Raw genomic sequence first — 22,884 nt, 5'->3', positions numbered from 1 at the left:
CGATACTGGCAGAAGACATGAGACTCTTGGGTCAGAGAAAAGGGACTTTATTACTCATGGTAGCATAAGTTTCTTCATGTTTCTGCCAGTTCTTCTTGCCTCCCAAGTTCCATGGGGGACAATGCAGTCACAGGCCTAGGCAGATGTTATGCACATAGTAAGTTTATGTAACCGATTAGGATTACCCCAGATTAGAAAATCCTAAATTTTTTATAAGAAGCTGCAACACATCTGACCAAACGTTGCCCTAGAGGAAAATATTATCTTTATTATACTGTAGAGCAAACAAATCTGCCCTTTGCTCCTGAGGGAGTCACTATTTGTCTTCCAAGACTGCTCACTATACAAACACTTTGACACGACAGCCTAGAACAACAAGCTTCTAAGTGTCTCTGCTCACAATATGTACAGAAATATGAGAGACTCATAGAACTCCATGCCAACGGTCATTCCTCCAATTTCTTACCCCTTTTCTCCAACTTTCCTTTTCTTTATTTTTTTGTCTTACCTTTTGAGAGATTTCCTCAATTTTGCCATCAAAACTTTCTGTTGAAACTTTTATTTCTACTCTCATAGTTGGTTTTGTTTATGTTTTTGTTCTTGTTTTTAAGACAGAGAGAGAGCACAATAGTAGGGGAAGAGAGAATGTTAAGCAGGCTCCACACCCAGTGCAGAGCTCAATGTGGGACTCACAACTGTGAGATCATAACCTGAGCCAAAATCAACAGTCAGAAGCTCCACCAGCTGAGCCACCCAGGTGTCCCTACTCTCATAGTTTTAATTCCAAGAGCTCTTCTTTATTTTCTGAATATTCATTTTAGAATATTCAGGATACTATTCATAGTATCCTGTTTCATAAATAAAATGTCTGTTCATTTTCTTCTAAAGTAATGGTGGTGGTGATTAAATTTTCTTCTGTTCCATTTGCTTATTTTGATCTTTGTCTTTCAGAATAGGGATATTCATTAAAAGTCTGATAATTCGTAGTCTAACTATATTTCTAGTTAGAGTGAAAAAACAAAACACCAATCATGCCTTAGGAGCATTTATCAACCCCTGGGCCTACTAGTGGGATAAGCCAGTTGGACTTGGCTATTAAACTGAGATCCTGCTAATGTCAAAATGTACATTATTTCTCTATTAGACTAGTGTATTCAGGCAGAAATTCTCCACCTTCTGCGTGATAGTATACAAGCATAAACACCGGTGTTCTGGGAACTAAAGAGGAGGAGGGCTTTGGCAGTTTCTTTTTGCACCCAACCTCTAAGGTACCTGGTGCCTGCCTTTCCAGGGTTCTACAGTACAAACTGGCTTACTCATACAGGTATCCCCCGTGAAGGAAGTGAGGGCTCAGTTCTTCCCTTCTGCTAAATTGGTTACCATTTGTTCAACTACATTTCTTCTTCCCATTTTCACTATTTCTTGTCTGCTTTGCTCTCCTCTTACATTTTTTTGTCTTTTGGAGTTTGTATATTTTTACATCTTTACTGTCACTTTATTAGGATTTTTCAGGAAGGAGAATAAACATATGTATTCAACTGGCCATGTTCTTTAAACACAGCTCATAAACATATTTACAAATCTCAGCACGAATTACTACATTGTCCGTGATTTGTGCCAATGTACACTCCTCTCCACTAGTGTATGTACTTTGTCATTACTACTACTACATTTCATGTCTTTGCCAATCTAAGAAATTTTTTAAAGTGGTACTTTATGGTTGAAATGAGTAATTCTTAGATTACTAATGAATATTAACATGTTTTCATCAGTTTATGAGCCATTTTTATTTCGATGTCTGAGGCATATCTATATAAGTTCTTTGCTCCTTTCCTACTGGAATGTTAGGTATTTTTCCTTGTCACTTTGTAAAAGTGGTATGTAAAGATATTAATTCTGTTAAGAAAATATTTTTCTACTTTGAAATTTGCCTTTTTGTTTTGATGTACACAACTTTTACATTTTACAAAGTCAAATATGTTAATTTCCCTTCATAGTTGTTCCGTGCTTAGGAAGTCCCTAGCTACAAATATTTACCAATATACTTTCTCATCATTTTGATATTGATCTATAATCTGATTAGAATTTGCTCCTTCCATGTGTTATAAAGCAAAACTCTAGTCCCCCCAGAATACTATTGTATTGCCCTAGCATCATTTGTTAAATAGTTCTTTAATCTCCCACTGGCCTATCAGGGGCCTTTGCCATTTGTACTAGTGAGAGGCTCTGGCTTCTCATGTCTCTGTGTGAGGAGAAGAGGTGCTGCAGGCTCTCAGTGAGCCGTTAAAAATACACGTCCATCCATCAGACACACGCACACATGGCACAAGGTAAGATACAGAGATACCAAGAAATCAAGAATGTCTAGAAATAAGAGCTCTCAAATAAGAGATAAAAGACATGTGATTAAAGCATATTATTTCAAACAGAAATGGTATATGCTCCAAAACAGGCATAAATTAAGCATGATTCAAGATTAGAGGAAAACAGTTACTTCTGGTATAAGAAGAGTAACAGTAGAGGTTACATATATACAACAATTATTCTATAATTTGGATATCGTACCAATTAAAAAGCTTTTGAGGAACCGGCTGAACCTAATTATCATACGTATTACTATTCTCTTATAGGAAAGAAACTGCGTTCAAATAATTCACATATAAGTGAACTTCTAGCAATAGAACTCATATATTTCTTAAAGACTTCTTGGACACATAACGGTAACAGTCCTACAACTGTAGTACTTCAGTAAAAGGAAATAACAAGAAGAATAAATAAGAAGCTGGTTTAACAATGTTCTTTCCTGATTACCCCTCGAGAACAGAATTCATTTTATTCAATAAAATTAAAAAAATAAATCCTTATCATGCAACTTTCTTAAAAACTGAAATTTTTATAACTTCAGATACTGTATAAAAATGTTTATAATTCAGTGCCAAAATTAATATAGCTTCTTATATTGCCAAAAATATCACAATAAAAATTTTCACCAGGGTCAAAAATTTTCATCTTTGAATTCATACAGTGTATAATAGCAAAATGCAGCTGTTACATAAAGCGTAGTTTACTGGTTCAGTCATGCTATAAAAATATGACTGACATTTCATCTGGTCAACCATCCTAAAGGTTAATTCTTATTCCCTGTCTCAGATTTTATTCCAGGTGAACTGCTCTGGGCAGATTCTATTTACCTATTCTGAACAAACCACAAACTGTTTCATTGCTCACTCTTACTGTTAAGAACATATTGACTTGCTGCTTGCTCTGCTGTTTAATTCATTTATGCTGAGAGTCAGGCATGAAGACAGAATTTTAAATGTGACATTTGCAGGCTGTTAGGTCATTTAAGCTCTGACAACACTAGGGAATTCCTGATATATAAACTGGACCTGATTACCAAACACAGATAGGCTTCCCAAAACAGCAAGTTTCTGAGTTTCTGGCTTTTTTTTGGTAATATCTCACAGAATTTAATATTAGATTTTAATGTCAATGAAAAGATCTCTATAGTCATCATTTAAAAGTAAAAGCCTGTTTCTTTCAATAAGCTTAAACAAGTACTTCTTCTAATCAAACCAAATTAGCTAAGTGAAAATTCTTTTGGTTAACAAAGACATATGGAAATGCTCATAATAATAATTAACAGTCACTAAAATTCTGGCATATTCTGATTTTAAGGGCTTTTAATATTCTCTATAATCTATAGATTCTGAAAAATCTGGTAGTTCTAAAGGCCATAACTCATGTCTCTTGTCAACAGAATCTGCAATTCTTAGAATCTGGCCAGGGGAGAGCCAGACTCTACAGGCTATCAAAATCGCACTACAAATCTTAGTTTAAATACTTACCAAACTGCCTTCTCCAAGATTACAGTTATGCAGAGGGATGATAGAGTCATATAATTGGAGATGAGAAAAAAAAAAAACCTGCCCACATGACATTTAGAATTACACTTTACAAGAGTTGATAATGGGGTAGCACGAAGGAAGTAAGGAAAGAAGGTTTTCTTATTTTAGCTACTCAAAAAAATTACACCAAATGACAATTTTTCCGCTCTTTCTCCTTGTCACTAACAAGAGCTATACACAATGGTTCAAACGAAAGTTTTCTGAAATTAAGTCTTGTTGTTAAGTAATGAACAAAAGATAATTCTGATTTTACCCTGCATTTTATAGAAGTAGAATTCCACTATACACAGCACGTAGCCTTTTAATACTGTGCTTTGAATGAGACTTCCCACTGTAATAGGTGCTGTCTAAATAGGGTAGATGGCCTAGAATGCCTTTCAGCTATAGCACATTGATTCTGAAAAACCTAACAAAGGCAATTACTTTTCAAAGATTAAAAATCTTGTTTCTTTCAAAAGAATAAAATGGAAAGCAAACCTGGTGTATTATCTGAGCTACAGGAAGTTGTTCGGCATATTTCAGAGGTTCCATTAGTTCCTCATCCATCCACTCTTTTTTATATCTGAAAAAAAGGAGTTATAAAAGACATGGCTAAGGTAAATACTATTTTTAAATATGGCAAACATTTAAATATGCCAAATATGAAAACTATTAAAAATCTATAATGCTTCTGAAATACCTAATATTTATTAAAATATATGAAAAACCACCTAGTGATAATTTTTAAATGACATAACCATAAATACATTCAAAATGCACTTAATGACAATGTAATAAGATTAGTTAACATCTTCTAATATTCTTGGATCCTGTGTTTTACTCTGAGACTTAAAACTATTTAAGAATTCCCTGTTTATAGGGTGTGCTTTTTACTATGTTGTATAAAGGCCTTCCAGACATGGCTCCAACCACAGTCATCCTCCAAGTCCGGCAACTACTCCTTCTCCATGTACCAGTCTGTCGTGTCGGCCGCATCCCCAGCTACTGGCCAGTGGGCCAGAACTCCATGGCTCTCTATGTTCCCCATTCTGTTTCCTGTTTGGACCAATCACCAATCCCTTCTTTGTCTACTCTTCTTTTAAAGATAATTATTTAAACCTGTTTAAGACACACTTTCACCTCCCTAAAGACAAAAACCTAGTCTTAGTCTTTCTTGTATATCCAGTGTTCACTTACAATACTCAATAAATGTTTGCTGAATGAATATATGAATAAAATGAAGACAACAATCACTATTTGAGAGGCTGTTATTTTATATGAAAAACATTTTCTTTAACATCTACATTTACGAAGGGATGCTGAGTTGACATAGTAAGACCTAATATAGTATAAAATAGTAAAGTGCATAGGAGGAATAAAAATAAAATCTCCCCAAGTGAAGAGAATTAGGAAAAAATGTTTAAAAAACATAGACTCTTTTTTGAAACAGGAAATCATCATCAGATTTCAAAACAAAAAGGCCTGAACATATTTAAACCACCTTTACCCATTTTTATCTGTAAATTACACAGCAAATTATCAACTTAAACATTAAATTTTAAAAACTGAACCTTGATTTATCTTGAAAAATAACAAAGAGGCTGGTCTGAGTCACTAGGGCTGCAGTTAAGGAATCTTAATGGTGATCACCAGGGGCAAAGTTGGAGAGAACAGAGAATTATTGTTTAAAGGGCAATTTCAGGAGTGTCTGGTGGCTCAGTTGGTTGTTCATCCAACTCTTGATTTTGGCTCAGCTCATGATCCCAAGGTTGTGAGATCGAGCTCTGTCGGGTTCTGTGCTGTGTGTGGAGCCCACTTAAGATTCTCTCTCTTTCTCTCTCTGCCCCCCTCCTCCACCCCTCTCCCTCTGCTCATGGCATGCTCTCTCTTGCTCTCTCTCTCAAATAAAAAAATAATAATAATTAAAAAAAATAAAGTAAGTTTCAGTATTGAAGATGAAAAAAGTTCTGGAGATGGATAGTGATGATGTCTACATGATAATGTTAAATGCCCTTAGCCACTGAACTGGATAGTTAAAAATGATTAGAATGATAAATTTCATGTCACCTTTATGTTATGGGGTGAACTGCATCCTCCCAAAATTCTTATGTTGAACGAGTACCTCAAAATATGACTGATTTGGAGACAGGGTCTTTAAAGAGGTAATTAAGGTTAAATGTGGTCATTAGGGTAGGCCTTCATTCAATGTGATAATGTCCTTATAAGAAGAGGAGAGGCAGACTGGGTAAAGACCAAGTGAATACACTAGAGGAAAATGTGGCCATCTATAATTCAAGGAGATAGGCCTTAGAAGAAACCAGTCCTGCCAACCCCTTGATCTTAGACTTCAAGCCACCAGAATTGTGAGAAAATAAATTTCTGTTGTTTAAGCTCTCCATGATGGCAGCCATGCAGACTAATACATTTTACCACAATTAAAGAAAAGCCCATTCCCAAAAAACCCGTTATTTAAAAATGTTCAGTTTCACAATGTACACTTAAAAAGTCTATCAATATCTTTAGGTATGTAAAACACATACTAAGCAACAAAAGAAAGATACATTGAATATCATCAAAATTTAAAACTTCTGTGCTTCAAGAAAGTGGAAAAACAATCTACAGAATGGGAGAACATTTCTGCAAATCATATATCTGAAAAAGGATTTGTATCAAGGATATATAAATAGCTACCATAATTCAATCATAAAATCATTCAACTCAAAATTTTTCCTTCATCATCAAAGAGATTTCTAAGTGAAACTGACATATATTTGTATTTGTTTGTTTCTTTTTTACTGTGTGTCTGTGGAGGGGAAGAATACAATGACTACTCAATACAGTTTGGTGCCACTTTCTCAATTTCAGTTAAAGCACCAGCAATTTCAATAAATATCTGCTGAAACAAATGAATAAAGATTAAATAACTGCAGTACTTCTAATAGGATACAAAAATATGAGAAAAGCACTCGTTACTTATTTATTCCAAAAATCTAAAGTAACAATGTATAAGATGGGATACATTTTATTCACAAAATGCCTCTCACTATAAAAGACACAAAAATACTGGAAATCTAGCAATTTGTTTTGAGTGACTTTTTAAAAATGCCAAATAGTTGGTATGAAAAATTCCAGACATTTTTCTATATTTTCATTATTTATTTTTTCTGAAATATGTGAAAGTAAGCTGCAGACATCATGACAGTTCACATCTAAACACTATAGTATGCATCAACCAAGCATAGGTTTGAAAACTTTCTTAATAATTGGAGGACACTTTTAAAAAGTCAGTCCAAGCAAAATTCACAAGAACTCTTGGTTTTCACCTACCACTATGGACTTAGAAGTGTTTTACTTAAGCAATGTTTCACAACACATTATAATTATTTCCCATTGTTAGTTTCTTAAAAATGTCTGTCCATCATTTTCTTACTTTACATGTTGCTAGAAGTGTGATATCAAAGCTGATTTTCTTTTCTTTCAGTTTTAATTATTTTCTTTTTTCTTTTTTTTTTTTTTTTAAAGTAGGCTCCTTGCCCAGTGCAGAGCCCAACACAGGGCTCAAACTCCTGATTCTCAGATCAAGACCTCAGCTAAGATCAAGATTTGGACACTCAACCGACTGGAGCCACCCAGATGCCCCTAGTGTCATTTTTAATATATTTTAATTCTAAAATTATTTTTATGTTTTAGCTTAGAGGCTTGGTCTTTCTCATCTTTTTTATTTTAAGGTCGAATACACACCTATGTATCCATGTATCCATAGGATATAGCTAAGGCAGTTGTTCTAGATCAATTCTCCCAGGCACACAGGACTTCTATCAATATAGAAATAAAGATCTTTTATTTCAGAAAAGTTTATTATCATTTTAAATGTTATTTCTGTTCATTTTCCATTTGTTTTTCTAGTTCAGCTTCTTGAACTAAATATACTGAATTTTCTCTATCACTCTCTCTGATGCTTTTAGCTCTCTTATTTCAGTTTCATTTCCTTGACTCTTTTTTCATTTCTATGCTTTATGTCTCTACTGAACTTTTGGTAATATCTATCTTCCCTTGGGTACCCTGTGATTTAGTTTTCATTTCTAAAGTGATTTTTGTCTTCTGTCAATTTCTTTCCACAGTTCAATCAGCTCCTGTTTCAAACATCTTCCTGTTGTTTGTACATTTTAGTTGTGAGTTCTGGAACTCTGATTCATGGTGTCCTTTCAGAATGCAATTGCTTGTTTAATACAGGCTATCCATGTTCTAGTGTTGTATTTCAGGTTTCTTCTGTTTTGTGGCTTTTCTTTTTTTAATGTTTCCTTTCATTTTCTCTCCCTACCCCCAACCCACCCCCGCGCGCGTGTGTGTGTGCGCGCGCACGCAGAAGCTATTATTTAAATTTTGTTTTCTTTAGCACTTTTTATACAGATCCTGGCTTTTCTTTTTTTTTTTTTCTTAATGTTTATTTACTTTTCAGAGAAAGAGAGAGCCTGAGTGAGCAGGCGAGGGGCAGAGAAAGGAAGACACAGAATCCGAAGCAGGCTCCAGGCTCTGAGCTGTCAGCACAGAGCCCCATACGGGGCTCGAACTCAGAAACTGTGAGATCATGACCTGAGCTGAAGTCATATATTTAATTGACTGAGCCACTCGGGTACCAGCCTTCTTTTTCTGTTAAAAATTATTTATATTTGTTTTCTCCAGGATCAGCAATAGCAAGTTACTTGTGTTGAGGAGAAGACAGATATGTTGGCTTATTAGGTTTCTCAGTTCAAGAGCACCCTCCTCTGTGGATACAGTGGTGTAGATTCTTTAATAAATGGTACTTTTTGTGGTGGTGGATACAGAATTTGTCTTAAAAAAAAAATTTGTCTTGGGGCACTTGGGTGGCATCCGACTTCGGCTAAGGTCATGATCTCACGGTTCGTGGGTTCGAGCCCCACATCAGGCTCTGTGCTGACAGCTCAGAGCCTGGAGCCTGTTTCCGATTCTGTGTCTCCCTCTCTCTCTCTGCCCCTCCCCCATTCGTGCTCTGTTTCTCTCTGTCTCAATAATAAATAAACATTAAAAAAATTAAAAGAAAAATATCTTATTTCTTTTACACTTTTGTCTTCAGCTGCTTCTTTCCTTCCTTTTACAACGAATCCTCCAAAGGACAATCCCCCACACTTATAAGGTACTTTCCATTCTCTCAGAATTAGTGCTTTCCCAAAATTGTCACTTAAGTTCACCCACACTTTCTAAGCCCCATTTCCCAAATCCTCTGAACCCACAACTCTGATCAAGTAGTTCATGCTTATAGTATAATTCAGAAAGTAAGAAAACTACAAATTATTATCCTTCACTAAAATCTACTTAACTTAATAAATGAGTAATTTTGCATGGACAAAGTGTATCGCTTTTTTTAGTTTACTATTTTTTCTAATTTATTTATTTGAGAGAGAGAGAGAGAGAGAGAGAGAGAGAGACAGCAAGAGAGCCTGAGAGCAGGGAAGGGGCAGAGAGAGATTCCCAAGCAGGCTCCGTACTGTTAATTCAGAGCCTGACCCAGGGCTTAATCCCACACACCATGAGCTCATGACCTGAGCTGAAATCAAGAGTTGGACACATACCTAACTGAATTACACAGATGCCCCTACTTTACTATTTTTTTTAAACTGTGTATAAAACAGTAATAAGTGGAATTCATTTATACTACAAAAGGGATTTGGACCCAATACAGTGATGCTACCAGCTCAAATCAAAATATTATCTAAATCCTCTGCTTAACTGAATAAAATATGGCTGGCAAAATTTTGACATCTATAGTCTTTACAAATCCTCATTTCCTGCGTTCCTTTATTCTGTCATTGATGCCCAGTGCTCTCAGAAATCTTGCTGTGCTATCCAAGCACTCCTGAGATAATACTGTGAAATTACTTACTATGTCCATATATGAGGCCATCTGATTCAGAAGCAGGTGAAATATTTATTCTTTATTAGATTATTTGTGTATAGAATGACATGGCTTACTATGAGCAGAACACCAAGGTACCTTTTCAAACCCAGAAATATACCCAACAAAAAAGAAAACACAGACACAGTCCTATGGCAAGTACAAACTAAAAATTAAGAACATCAAAAAAATAATTCAAGACACATCACCTAGGGCAATCCAAGATCACGAAGAAGTTTTCAGAATATCAAAAACAGGAAGCTAGCCAAAGTTAGCATAGCCTCTTGAATATGATATCCAAAATAATTATTTGAAAATTTTGTATATAGAGAAACCAAATTAATTTTCTTAACACAATCTTGCTTTTTAAAAAAGAATGAAAAAATTTCCACTCCTAAACTGTATTTTATTTTTTTTAAATATTTATTTTTGAGAGGGGAGAGAGGGTCAGAGAGAGAGGGGAAGTGAGAGAGGGGGAAAGAGACTCCCAAGCAGGCTCCATGCTATCAGCTGCAGAGCCTGACACAGGACTCGAGCCCATGAACTGTGAGATCATGACCTGAACTGAGATCAGTAGTCAGATGCTCAACCAACTGAGCCACCCAGGTGCCCCCTAAATGGTATTTTAAAAAAAATTTTTAATGTTTTATTTATTTTTGATACAGACAGCGACAGAGCATGAGAAGGGGAGGGTCAGAGAGAGAAGGAGACACAGAACCGGAAGCAGGCTCCAGGCTCTCAGCTAGCTGTCAGCACAGAGCCTGACGCGGGGCTTGAACCCAGGAACGTGAGATCTGACCTGAGCTGAAGTCGGAGGCTCAACCAACTGAGCCATCCAGGCACCCCCTAAATGGTATTTTTAAAAATGCTCAAACATTCATATCATTGACAGCACATATTGTTCTGCAAGATAAACCTGACAAACCAGGGGCCCTATGACGTTCTTGGACATTTAGAGACACTCCAAGGTAGGAAAGATCTTAAATGTACTGTTCAAAAGAGACAAACGCAAAATGCTATTACAACTCCAGAAAGGTCCTAAGAGTCACTGAAGATTATTTTCATGAAGACAGATTATACAGAGAGACATTTTCCTTGAAATGAAGTCCCCTCCCAAACTTGCAGCATTATCATTCTTGTAATTATCAAACTAAAAACTTGAGAAAGAAGATATTAAAACATAACCTTGTCTATCACTTACTTTGAATAGGCACAAGGAATATGATGAAGCAGGAGAAAGAGACATAATGTAAAGTAGAGAACAGAAAGTTAATTCCTAAGAGAACTAAGGTTATATTAAATTGTGGCCCAACTGTTGAAATTCATCTTATTTCTGTCAGCTTGCAATATGGTATAAAAGTGCACATAGCAGTTAAAAAAAAAAAAAGAATACTTCCTGAGCAACTCAGTAAAGTGGTTTTAACAAAATCCCTGAAAACAAAGCTCTCATTCTAACTGAGGGACTTCAGAGGTAACCTCTTGTCTGGCAAAAGTTGTAGGCAGGCTTTTCAAAAGTTCACAGAACTATCTAACATTTATATATACAGAATTACCTTTGTAGAGTCAAAGGCAATTCTAACATGGCAGTGGTGGGGGTGGTCAGAGGAAAACCTGTCAAAATTATTGAGCACTGCATTATAGAGTGCAGTAGGCACTCTATAAGGCATATAATAATCAGTTATATGTGTATTATTCTAGTCATTTTATTTTGCTATCACATACATACCTATATGTACATGAAAAATATTTAGAATATCTATAAATAGTTTCATCAATAAATTATATTCAATGTTTAATTCAGCCACTTGTATTTTCACTTAATATTATGTTTTTGAGATCCAAGCACATTAAGTATGATTATCAACCTACTTCACAGCTATATGGCATAATATGAAAATGTTCCATTTTATTTAGATATTCCAACATTGATGGACATCTGCTTCCAATTACATATTACTAGAAATTGTTGCAATAAGTATCCTTCCAGGTTACTCTGTCTACATGTGCAAGAGATGTTCTATGGCAGGGACAAACTATATAGCCCATGGACAAATCCGGAACATCACCTGTTTCTGTGTGCCCTGTCAGCTAAGAATAAGAATGATTTGTAAATGTTTTAATGGTTGAAAAAACAAATCAAAAAGAGAATCTAATATTTCATGACAAATGAAACATAAAATTCAGATTTCAGTGTCTATAAATTTTTATTAGAACACCTTCATCTGTTAATATATTGTCTGCTACTGCTTTTGCACCAGAACAGCAAAGTGTTTGCAACCAAGACCGTATGATTAACAAAGATTAACATATTTACTATCTGGTCCTTTATTGGAAAAGTTTGCCAACCTCTTTTCTAGAGTAACTATTTAAAGATATGAGACTTGCTGGGCTATAACTTATACACTTTTAAATTTTGCTGGAAACAACCAAATTGCTAAGCAAAGGATCTATATCCATTTACATTGCCACCAGCAATGTGTAAGTTCCCATTTCCCACCATCATTACTACTTAATATTCTACAACAGCATCTCATTGTTTTAATCTATATATTTACCTTTTAAAATTTTTTTTGTTTTTTAATTTATTTTTGAGAGACAGAGAGAGACAGCATGAGCAGGGGAAGATCAGAGAGAGTGGGAGACACAGAATCTGAAGCAGGCTCCAGGCTCTGAGCTAGCTATCAGCACAGAGCCTGATGCGGGGCTCAAACCCACAAACCGTAAGATCATGACCTGAGCTGAAGCCGGACGCTTAAGCGACTGAGCCACCCAGGCGCCCCTATATTTACCTTTTAAAACCATATCTAAATGGTCACTGCACAAGAGTCTTTCCCCTTTCCAAATATATTTCTTCTGGTCATTTTTCTATTTGGCTTGTCTTTTTTTTTTAATCAATGTGCATATTTATTTACACAATCTGGACAGAATTCTTTGACATACATGTTGCAAATAATTTCACTAACACTTTCTCTTAACATTGTTTATATTTTTTATATATAATATTTTAATTTTGTTGCAGTAAACTTTACCAATCCTTTTTTATTTGCTATGCTTTGGATAGCATGTCATCTTTCCCTACTATTTCTCTTAAGTTTTTTTTTTAATGTTTATTTTAGAGAGAGAGAAAGAATGAGAGTGAGAGTGAGCAGAAGCAGGGAAGGGTGGGGGACAGAGGATCCACAGCAGGCTCTGTGCCAACAGCCCAGAGCCCAATGTAGGCTCAAACTCACAAATTGTGAGATCATGCCCTGAGCAAAAGTTGGACACGCAACTGACTGAACCATCCAGGCACCCTTACACTCTTACTGAGTTTAATAATTATGAAATGGTAGATTCTCTCAGATTTTCTAACATATAGTCTATATAAAAAAAAAAAGGAACAGGGAAAGTTTGTCTCTTCCTGATTCTTATACCTTCTATATTTTCCCTTGCCTTCTTTGTATTAGTTGGGACTGTTTTTACAAATGAATTGATGAAATGATAGCATGCATCCTTATCCTGTCTGAATTTCACTGAGATGCTGATAAAGATTCACTCTAAAGTACAATGTTTGTTGCTGGCTTTAGATACATGGCCTTTATTAAGGCAAGGTGGGTCCCTTTTAAAGTCAAGTGATTTTTTTCATCACTGATTAATTTTAATCAAATGCTTTCTCTGTTTCAACTGAAACAGTTACAAAATATTTCTCATTTAGTGTTTTAATATGATAAAATATATTGATGTATTTTCTAATCCTAAAACATATCTGCAATTTTAAGAACTTTCATTTAGTTAGGAAGTATTTTTATTCATACATCCCTGGATTTGACTTTTATTTAAGATTTGTATATCTGTGATCATAACCAAGGCTGGCTCAATAATTTTTTTCATACTCTTCATGTCTAGAGTTTGGTTTTAAAATTAACTAGTTCCATTAAATGAGTTAGGTAGCATGCTTTCTTTTTTATTCTGTTCATATATGTCAGCCCCGCACATGTCTGATAATCATCAGAGGTAAAAATGACATTTAAGTTGGCAGTTTGAGAGGAGGTACATTTTTTTTTAGAAGCCCCCCCCCGAAAAAGCTAGTTTTTTTTACTTGGAGAATTAACATTTCTTTTACTTACTTTTTTCCTAAATTCCCTCTAAGTATTAGTTCAGCCACATTCCAAGTGATCTTTGTGCCCTTAGAGTGAAAATTTTGCACATATACAGCACATTTTGGGTTTTGTTTTTAATTTAGTAGGACTACCTACTCTTTCAAGTAGGATATTTGGTCTAATTGTATTTAATTTCATAACTGAAATAGCTGGATTTACAATTACTATCTATTTTCTATTTCCCATCTATTTGATGTTCCTTTTTCTTTCTTCTTTTGAATTAACCAAATACTAACATGGTATTACTACGCTGGTTACTTGAGACATAGGAACACCCAGCTTTGACGTGTTGGTCTAATCAAGCTGATGACTTTCACCATGTCTCCAATAAGAACAGTATTTTACACTTCCATTTATTCCCATCTTTTGTATTGTTGTTGTCATACATTTTGATTCTACAAATATTTTTAACTCAATGAGTTTATTTTTGTTTTTGTCTCAACAATACGTGAGTATGTTAAATGATATACTGACCTATTCTGGCTCTCTTCACTCCTTACTGAGTTTCTCTGTTTCCCTTTAAGACCATTTTACTTCTGGCTGAAGAACTCTTATTTATATTTTAGTTCAGGTGCACTGGCAACACATCTCCTGTTTTATCTGTCTGAAAACATCTTATTTCACCTTCATTTTTTGAAGATATTTTCATTGTGCAAAGAATTACAGATTAGAAGTTTCCTTCCTTTCAGCACTTTAAACATGTCATTCTGTTGTTTTTGGTTTCCACTGTTTATGTCAGTATTAAAGGTAACATGTCTTTTCTTCTCTGGACTTTTAAGATGTTCCTCTAGGATTTTTCAGCATTGATGTGCCAAGCTGTGGTTCATCTAGCATAGAGTTAGCAGAGTTAGCTGAATGTGGTTTGATGAGTTTCCATAGTTTTGTTCATTATCTCTTTAACTATTGATTCTTGTCTATTTTCAATCTGTCCTCTGAAACACTATACATGCTACACCATCTTACTGAATCTATGTTTCTTATGCTCTTTTCTGTTTGTTTCGTTTTTCCTTTCTCTGCTTCAGCATGAATATTTTCTACTGAATTGTCTTCAAGTACACTAGTCCTATTTCCTGATATATCCAATTTGTTATTAAGCCATTCACTGAGATTAGTTCAGATACTACATTTTTCATTTCTAGAATATTTATTTGTGTGTGTATACATATACTCATGTTATCTGGTGTTTTCCTATCTTTCATCTGTTTTCAAAAATTATTTTTCCTTTTGTCTTAAACATATTAAATATATAGTTTAATATGAACTTATAAGTTTCTTATCTACTAACTCCTAGTTCTGGATCACTTGTGGGTCTGCTTCTATATTATGTTTTGTTTTGTTTTTCTTAGTATATGGTCATAGTGTCCTGTCTTATATGCACTTAGTAATTTTTGATTGACAATATATAGGAAACTTCATAATTAAAAATAAAAAACCTACTGACAATGCTATTTCACATCTGAAAAGATTCACACTTTCCTCTGCTAGGCAGCTGGGGAGTGGTGATCTGATCACTTCCATTCAACTAGAGATTGAGTAGAATTAAGGCTGCCTTATAATTTTGTAAAGACTTATTTTACCTTTAATTTGTCCCTATTCTTATGGTAAGGGCATTCAAGGTGTAAACTGAAGCCAAGTAGGTCTCTACCCCCTCAGTATAGATAGAAAATTCCACTATGCTTTTGAAAGGTTTCTGGCTTAGATTTTTGTGCTTTGTCCTGTGCAGTGTCAGAACTGGGACTCCAGGCCCCACTGAACTGCCAACAGCTATACTGGTCTCTCTGTCCCTTAACATTAATGACCCTTATCAGAGGCCAAACCTCTAATGGTAGAGATGGACCCCTTTTTTTTTGTAAAGGACCAGAGAGTATTTTAGGTTTTTGGCCATACAGCTTCTGTCACAACTACCCAACTCTGCCATTATAGCATGAAAGCAGCTGTCAACAATATGTAAATGAATGAAGGAATAAATATGGTTGTTTTCCAATGAAACTTTATTTACAAAAACAGGCAGCAGCAAAGATTTGACCAATGGGCTGTAGTTTGCCAATTTCTGTTCTCGTTGCACTGAGAATCACTAAGTATGCCCAATGGGAAATGTAACTATAAATTGTGTGTCAGTTCACTACCACCCCCATAACTGTCATCCCTCAGCTGGGATGTTCTTTGGGAACTCTCACCGTGAAGATCTTCATCTCTTCCGAATTACAAAACTAATAAATTCAGCTCTGGTTTTCAGAGGTTTCCTGCTTAGTACTTAGCTTTGCTTTAGTTTCAGAATTTGATGAATATTTTGAAAGGGACACTGGTCATGTGACTGAGGCAAGTATCTCAAAAGGGAAACTGGTTTTGGGATTGAGTGACAACTATGTCACTCGAGCCTCATACAATCACCAAAAATTCTGGTTTCTCTACCTACAAGCAATGATCCACTTCCTGTACCAAACTCAGATTCACAATTTCTGGCTTACTCCCCAAATCAGTAAAGTAACTCAGTGGAAAGTGGCTACAGATTTTCAGCTCACCTCTGAGAAGTTTTCCCAAATCTGGATTTTTAGCTTCCTACTCCTCATTGTTTCTGTACTTCTCTGATGTCTTTAAAGATATTATTTTTGCATGTTTTTTCTAGTTGTTCTTAGTGGGATTATGTCATCCTATCCAGAATCAGAAACTGTATCATACTACTTTTGATACTTAATGGTTTAATTACTCATTTGTTTTTTAAATTTACATTGATATTTTATTCTAAGAATTACTGAAAGCCTGTTTTAGAACTTCTATACATACATATTTTAAACAAGTCTCTTTTTTGCTATTGATTATAACAATTATATGGTGATTTTTTTTTAAAGTTCCATAAGATTCCAATACTTTGTAGTTTTAAGATGTGCTTTTTTTTTGGCCAACTAGGGGACAATTTTTTAAAATATTACATTTCAGGGGTACACCTGAGTGGCTCAGATGGTTAAGTGTCCAATTCTTGGTTTCAGCTCAGATTATGATCTTGTAGTTTGCAGGTTCAAGCCCTGCATCAAGTCCTCTGCTGACAATGCAGAGCCTGTCTGGGACTCTTTCCCTCCTCTCTCTCTGCCCCTCCCCAGCTCGTGCTGTTTCTGTCTCTCTCAAAAAAAATATATATTATATTTGGGTTTCAGAAGAATGGTTACTCTCTAATTGCTGAATCTATCCAATCAAGCTTGTTAATAATGTTGCTCATATCTTTAATTTTAAAATTTTTGGGGAAATCATTTATCAATTTCTAAAAAAAACATTCTCATAATGTGATGTTGAAATCTCCCTCTACAATGGTGAATTTATGAAACTCAAGTATGTAAATTAAAAAATATATTATAGTTACGTTATTAAGTAACTGAAAGTTTACATGCTTTTAAACTTTCTAATGAGTTAGACTTTTAACCATTAGTTACCCTTGCTTTTATGCTTTATTTATGCTTGTAAGTCTATTTGTCCAATATTAATACAGTCATATAAGCTTTTTTCCTTAGCAGTTGATGGGTTATCCTTTTATTTTTAGCTATTTAATTCATGTTTTCTGTCTGTAGTTAGATTTCTTTTTATCCTAATATGATGGTCTCTGGGCTTTAAACAAATTTTTTTAATGTTTATTTATTTCAGAGAGAGACAGACAGACAGACAGCGCGAGGAGGGGAGGGGCAGAGACAGAGGGAGACACAGAATCTGAAGCAGGCTCCAGACTGACCTGTCAGCGCAGGCCTGACGTGGGGTTGTCTGAACTCACAAACCATGAGATTGTGACCTGAGCTAAAGTCAGATGCTTAACTGAGCTACTCAGGTGCCCCGATGATCTCTGTTTTTAAAATTAATTAAATTGATTAAAATTAACTTCTTTAAACTTACTGTTACAAGCAATATAATCATAATTATTTATCTTCTTAGTTTGTAATTCCTATTTTTCCTGCCTTTTCTTGTTTCACATTCACTTTTTTGTGGCCCCCACACTGAGTTTTTTAATTCCATTTTTTTTCTCCTGTACCCTTTTTCTTTCCTCTATTTGTATTAATTTAATGGTCATTTTCAAAATGTAAAATGCATACATAACTTACTGTCTAAAGCTATTAAAACTTACCACTCATCTCCCCCTCAAAAAACCTCAGAATACTTTAAATATTCTCCTCCTTATGTATTATTGTTATTAAATACACTAGTGCTTTAATTTATCTTACTTCTCCAATTATCATCACTATTATTGTAATTATAAAACATACTCAATTTTTGTTAAGTTTACTACCATTTTACTACCACTGAGACCTCCTTTCCAGCTCCTTTGCCTTTTTCAAGAAGTACATCTGCTTTAGATGTTTTTAAGTAAGGTGTACTAATTCAAAATATTCTCAGCTTTTGTATGTTTGAAAATGTCCTTATCTTTGGTTCATTCTTTATCCATAGTTTAGTGCATAATAAACTTTAAGCCATTTTCTTAAACTTAACTACCCACAAATAGAAGTTTTCTCCTCTCATAGAAAGCCATTCTAATTCAGAACTCTAGATTTCTGTATCAGTAGTTATCATTTAGGGAGCCGGCCCTTCCACATTTACTTACCCCTTGGATTTTAGTTCCTTACATGTTTTCCTCCAACAGGTTTTCCTATCACTGAGGAAAGTGGAGGTTCCTATTGGGAACCACTGTTGAGCAATGGGCTCTTCCTTTCTGCCTCACAGACAGATAGAAGGGCCTGCAGCATGATAATGCATGGTTCCTTGTAAAGGCATTTTTGAATTATGGTGTACCTGGACACGTGATGGGATGGCTTCAGGAGAGGGGCCCAACTCACCCAGACGGGTTTTATAGTAAGTCTAAGTAAGCCTGGGAGGGAGACAAAGGGTCTGAACTTGTTGCCGAATGCCCGGGAAGCTGCATGTTTGGAACACCTGCTGCAACTACCTAGAAACATTGTACAAAACTGAACCTGTGCAGCACTTCCACTGAATAAGGGAATGCCACCAGTTCAAGTTCAATCTAGAAAAAGCCAGAAACGCCATTTATGAAACTGTGTTGTTTCTATTTAACTACTTTCTTAGTAGCTCAGCTATGGATTTAAAAGTGTATGTGTGGAGGTTTGGGGGTTTTTTGGTTTGTTTATTTGTAATTTACAGCATGGCTAGGTATTTTATAACAGAAGAGTTTGTTTGGGGATTTTTGTTTTTGTTTTTTCAGAAAAATGCAGTCAGCAACAATTCTGAAAATGAAGTCGACTGATTGTTCTTTATTATTAACTTCAAACTACCTCCCTAACTTATTTATATTCATTTCTTATTCTTGGAAATGTGAAACGTATCTAATTCTGAATATTATAGGGTATTCTTTTATTGAAAAATGTTTCCTTCTGATGAAATTTCAAACTATGAATGCCAAAAGCCATTAAAGTCAAGTTGTGTTTTTATGTCTAAGGTAAAAATGGGATTTCTCATACTCAGAGTCAACTCCTTGGCAACTTTCCTGTACTCTTTATTACTAGAAGTTACCAAATTTCTGGATATTCAAGGTTTTATTATGCCTAATTTTCAACAAATTAGGAAAAATACTACCCTTAACACTAAAATCACACAAGATATATTTTAATCATTTTCTATGATTTAGAAGATCTACTACAGTGCTTTAGCATACTAAAGAGAAATCATTGTGAACATCAGCTACTTTTTAAAGCATAAATTAAACTCTATCATTAGATACAAAGATTTAAATGCATATATCATGTTTGTACAAAGCAATTAGTACAGTTACAACTTCTTGTACTGCAAGTAACAGAAGCTGAGGGTAGAATTTCTAAGCCACAGACTGTTTACGCTCTTAATTTATGCCTCACCATGGAGCTCATTATTACCTGCTTCAGTACCTTACAGCAAAGTGCAAAAGAGTGTCCTGCAGCATACAGTCTTCCACTCACCTAACAGAAATCTAAAATACCGTGTTCCGACTCTCGCTCACTATACTCATGCTTAACTTACATACATTCGGTATAAAAATAAACACTTAAAAATTAGATATACTAATTTTAACACAACCCAGTCTACACTGCTTACCAAGTGTCTGAATCTCTGACTGGCAGTGCAGTTCAGACCCACGACACAAGGTCCACTAATACTCAGTGTGATCCAAAGTAATTCTCAGGCAGCATCCACACTTATTACTGCCATGCGACATTCACATATTCTGAGATCATATCCTTTAAACTCTTCATATTTCATTAATTTTCATTTGTTTATCACTTTAGAGAAATCATACTAGAAAACATCAATTAGCATTAGAAGCCAATTCCATGAGATGAAGAACAAAGGCTCTTAATATCAAAATTAAAATGAGGTTGATCAATCTTATTGAAAAAAAAATCTGTAAAAATATGTATGCTTTCCTTCGTATAGGTATTTTCAGAATAATATGTAACAATTTTATAGAATTAAAGAAAGGACAAGTCTAGAATATTACTGAGTATGACAAGAACTTTGTATAACTGAATCTCAAAGATGGAGAATGAAAGAACTAGTCAATGTTGGATTAATTAATGTTATCTGCAGCTCAAAAATTACTAATAAATGTTTGTTTCATGAGGAAACATATGTTCCCTTTCTCACATAAATATTTAATAACTATTTATACTACCAAGTCATAGCCAAAATCAAACTTATTTTCAATTTCTTGGCTTTTCTTTATTTTTATGAAAAATTAATTTTAAAAGAAGCATTTTTAATTACTTGTTACCTTGTAGAGATTTCTCTATTACATTTGTAGAAAAATATACCTTAAATAGTATTTTATCAATTTAATGAAAACTCACATAAATGACTACTTTCTGTTTTTGTTACAGTTTTCAAATTATCATGAAATTTCTAATTATCAGTTAATTACCCCTGGGAGAACCATAATATTCCAATAATTTTACAACCACACCCCAAAACTGATGTGAATTATGAAGGACATTGCTGGCACAGAACTTATGACCCTGTTCCTTACTGAGTTTATTTCTGCCCCACCATAAAATCTATATAGTTTCACACTAACATTATCATATGGGAATGAGTGTTCTAAAAGACTGATAAGCTACAACATATGCTAATATTTACAAGATAATTACTGTTATGATAAAAACACAATGAAAATCCAAAATAGAGTTTAAGAAAAATCAACTACATGAGTAAGTATGGAAAGACCAAGCTAACAATAATTCCTGTCAATGAGCAATACGTATGGCAGGGCTCATGAAAATGTAAACCAAACTATACAAACAGTGCTACAGGGTATACCAAGTACAGATGGTAACCCTTCCACTGTGTCTTTTGTACTGGAGGAGAGACATCGGTATGGCTGCCATGAGTTTTACGTGACATCCTCTTAAAAAGACAGGTGCCTGGGCGGCTCAGTCAGTTAAGTGTCCAGCTCGGGCTCAGGTCATGATCTCACAGTTCTTGAGTTCAAGCCTCACATTGGGCTCTGTGCTGACAGCTTGGAGCCTGAAGCCTGCTTAGGATTCTGTGTCTCCCTCTCTCTCTGCCCCTCCCCTGCCATGGAGAGCACTGATAAAGTTGCTCGTTTTTATATACATTATCCCAAATCCTCACAATAACTCTGAAGAGAGAGAGCAGATCACCTTTTAAGAGATATAAAAAAAATTTTCTGAGTTGCAGAGAGATTAAGCAATGTGCCTGAAGGCAAAATTAAACCAGAATTTGAATACAAGTTCATTTACCTCCATACTCTACTGAATCAGATTGCCTTAAAACTTTTTTCTAGCACTGGGAGGTACAATTTAGCAACACTTCACCTGTAGAATACTTGAAAACCAGACAAGGCATACCATGATTTCAATAAAAATGGCAATTTCTGAAATGAGACTACAGATTTATATTATTAATATAAATGTCTTCTGCCTCTTGGTTTACTTACTAGCTACAACCCTGAAGTGTTATACATAAATCAATTTTAAAAGTATTGAATCCAAGGGCTCCTGGGTAGCTCAATCTGATAAGCATCCTACTTTGGCTCAGGTCATGATTTCATGGTTTGTGGGTTGGAGTCCTGAGTCATCCTCTATGCTGGCAGCTCACAGCCTGGAGCCTGCTTCGAATTCTGTGTCTCCATTTCCCTCTGCCCTTCCCTTGCTCATGCTTTGACTCTGTCTCTCTCAAAAATAAATATATATATTAAAAAATTATTGAACCCAGGAGTACCTGGGTGGCTCAGTCGGTTAAGCATCTGACTTCAGCTCAGGTTATGATCTCATAGTTCTTGAGTTTGAGTCCCATGTCGGGCTCTGTGCTGACAGCTCAGACCCTAGAGCCTGCTTCAGAGTCTGTTTCCCTCTCTCTCTGTCCCTCCCCTGCTCACACTCTCTCTCAAAAATAAACATTAAAAAAATTATAAAAAGATTGAATCCAGTTTTCCCTACTGACAAATTATAAATGAAAACTGCTACATCTCTAGTACTAATTAATCATAAGTAATCTTCACACACCTTAAGATTTTTTATGAACCTTCAATTTCTTGATTAAGTATTTAATAATATGCTAAAATATGTTAGAAGAGTAGCAATTCAAAAAGACCTTGTATTTACCTATTTTTTTAATTCTATATTATTACATTTATTAAAACAAAACAACTTACATATAGATAAAAAATTTTATCATCCTTTTTTTTTAGCTGAAAATTCAACATGAAAAGTCCTTTTCTCCTGTCACTGGTCTGAAGAAACAAATATCATAACTTATTTGAAGATACAAACTACTTTAATCTTCAGCATTAAAGGAACGATTCTTCCAAATGTACAAACATGTAATTCTACTGCCATCTTCTGGCTAAACACAATTTCCCAATGCTTTGTAGCACTCCAAATAAGAAACTTCCAGATATAAAATAAGTACTTTCTAGTACTAGATTAATAAAAGCAAAATAGGTAATTTGAAAATGGCCCAA

General features: G+C 34.9%; 1 protein-coding gene across 1 annotated transcript in view; it reads right to left on the bottom strand.

Annotated features, from left to right (window-relative positions):
* The window catches only part of PIGK (phosphatidylinositol glycan anchor biosynthesis class K), a 109,419-nt gene that overhangs the window by 30,413 nt on the left and 56,122 nt on the right, over positions 1–22,884 (bottom strand). The window contains exon 10 of the mRNA XM_029948916.1: positions 4,386–4,470. Within this exon, the coding sequence (XP_029804776.1) occupies positions 4,386–4,470 (85 nt within the window). The remainder of the gene's footprint in view (positions 1–4,385; positions 4,471–22,884) is intronic.

The sequence above is a fragment of the Suricata suricatta genome, chromosome 8 (assembly GCF_006229205.1).
Source record: "Suricata suricatta isolate VVHF042 chromosome 8, meerkat_22Aug2017_6uvM2_HiC, whole genome shotgun sequence".
NCBI lineage: Eukaryota > Metazoa > Chordata > Mammalia > Carnivora > Herpestidae > Suricata > Suricata suricatta.
The sequence above is the reverse complement of the archived record's forward strand: the minus strand, read 5'-3'. Positions and strand labels throughout refer to the sequence as shown.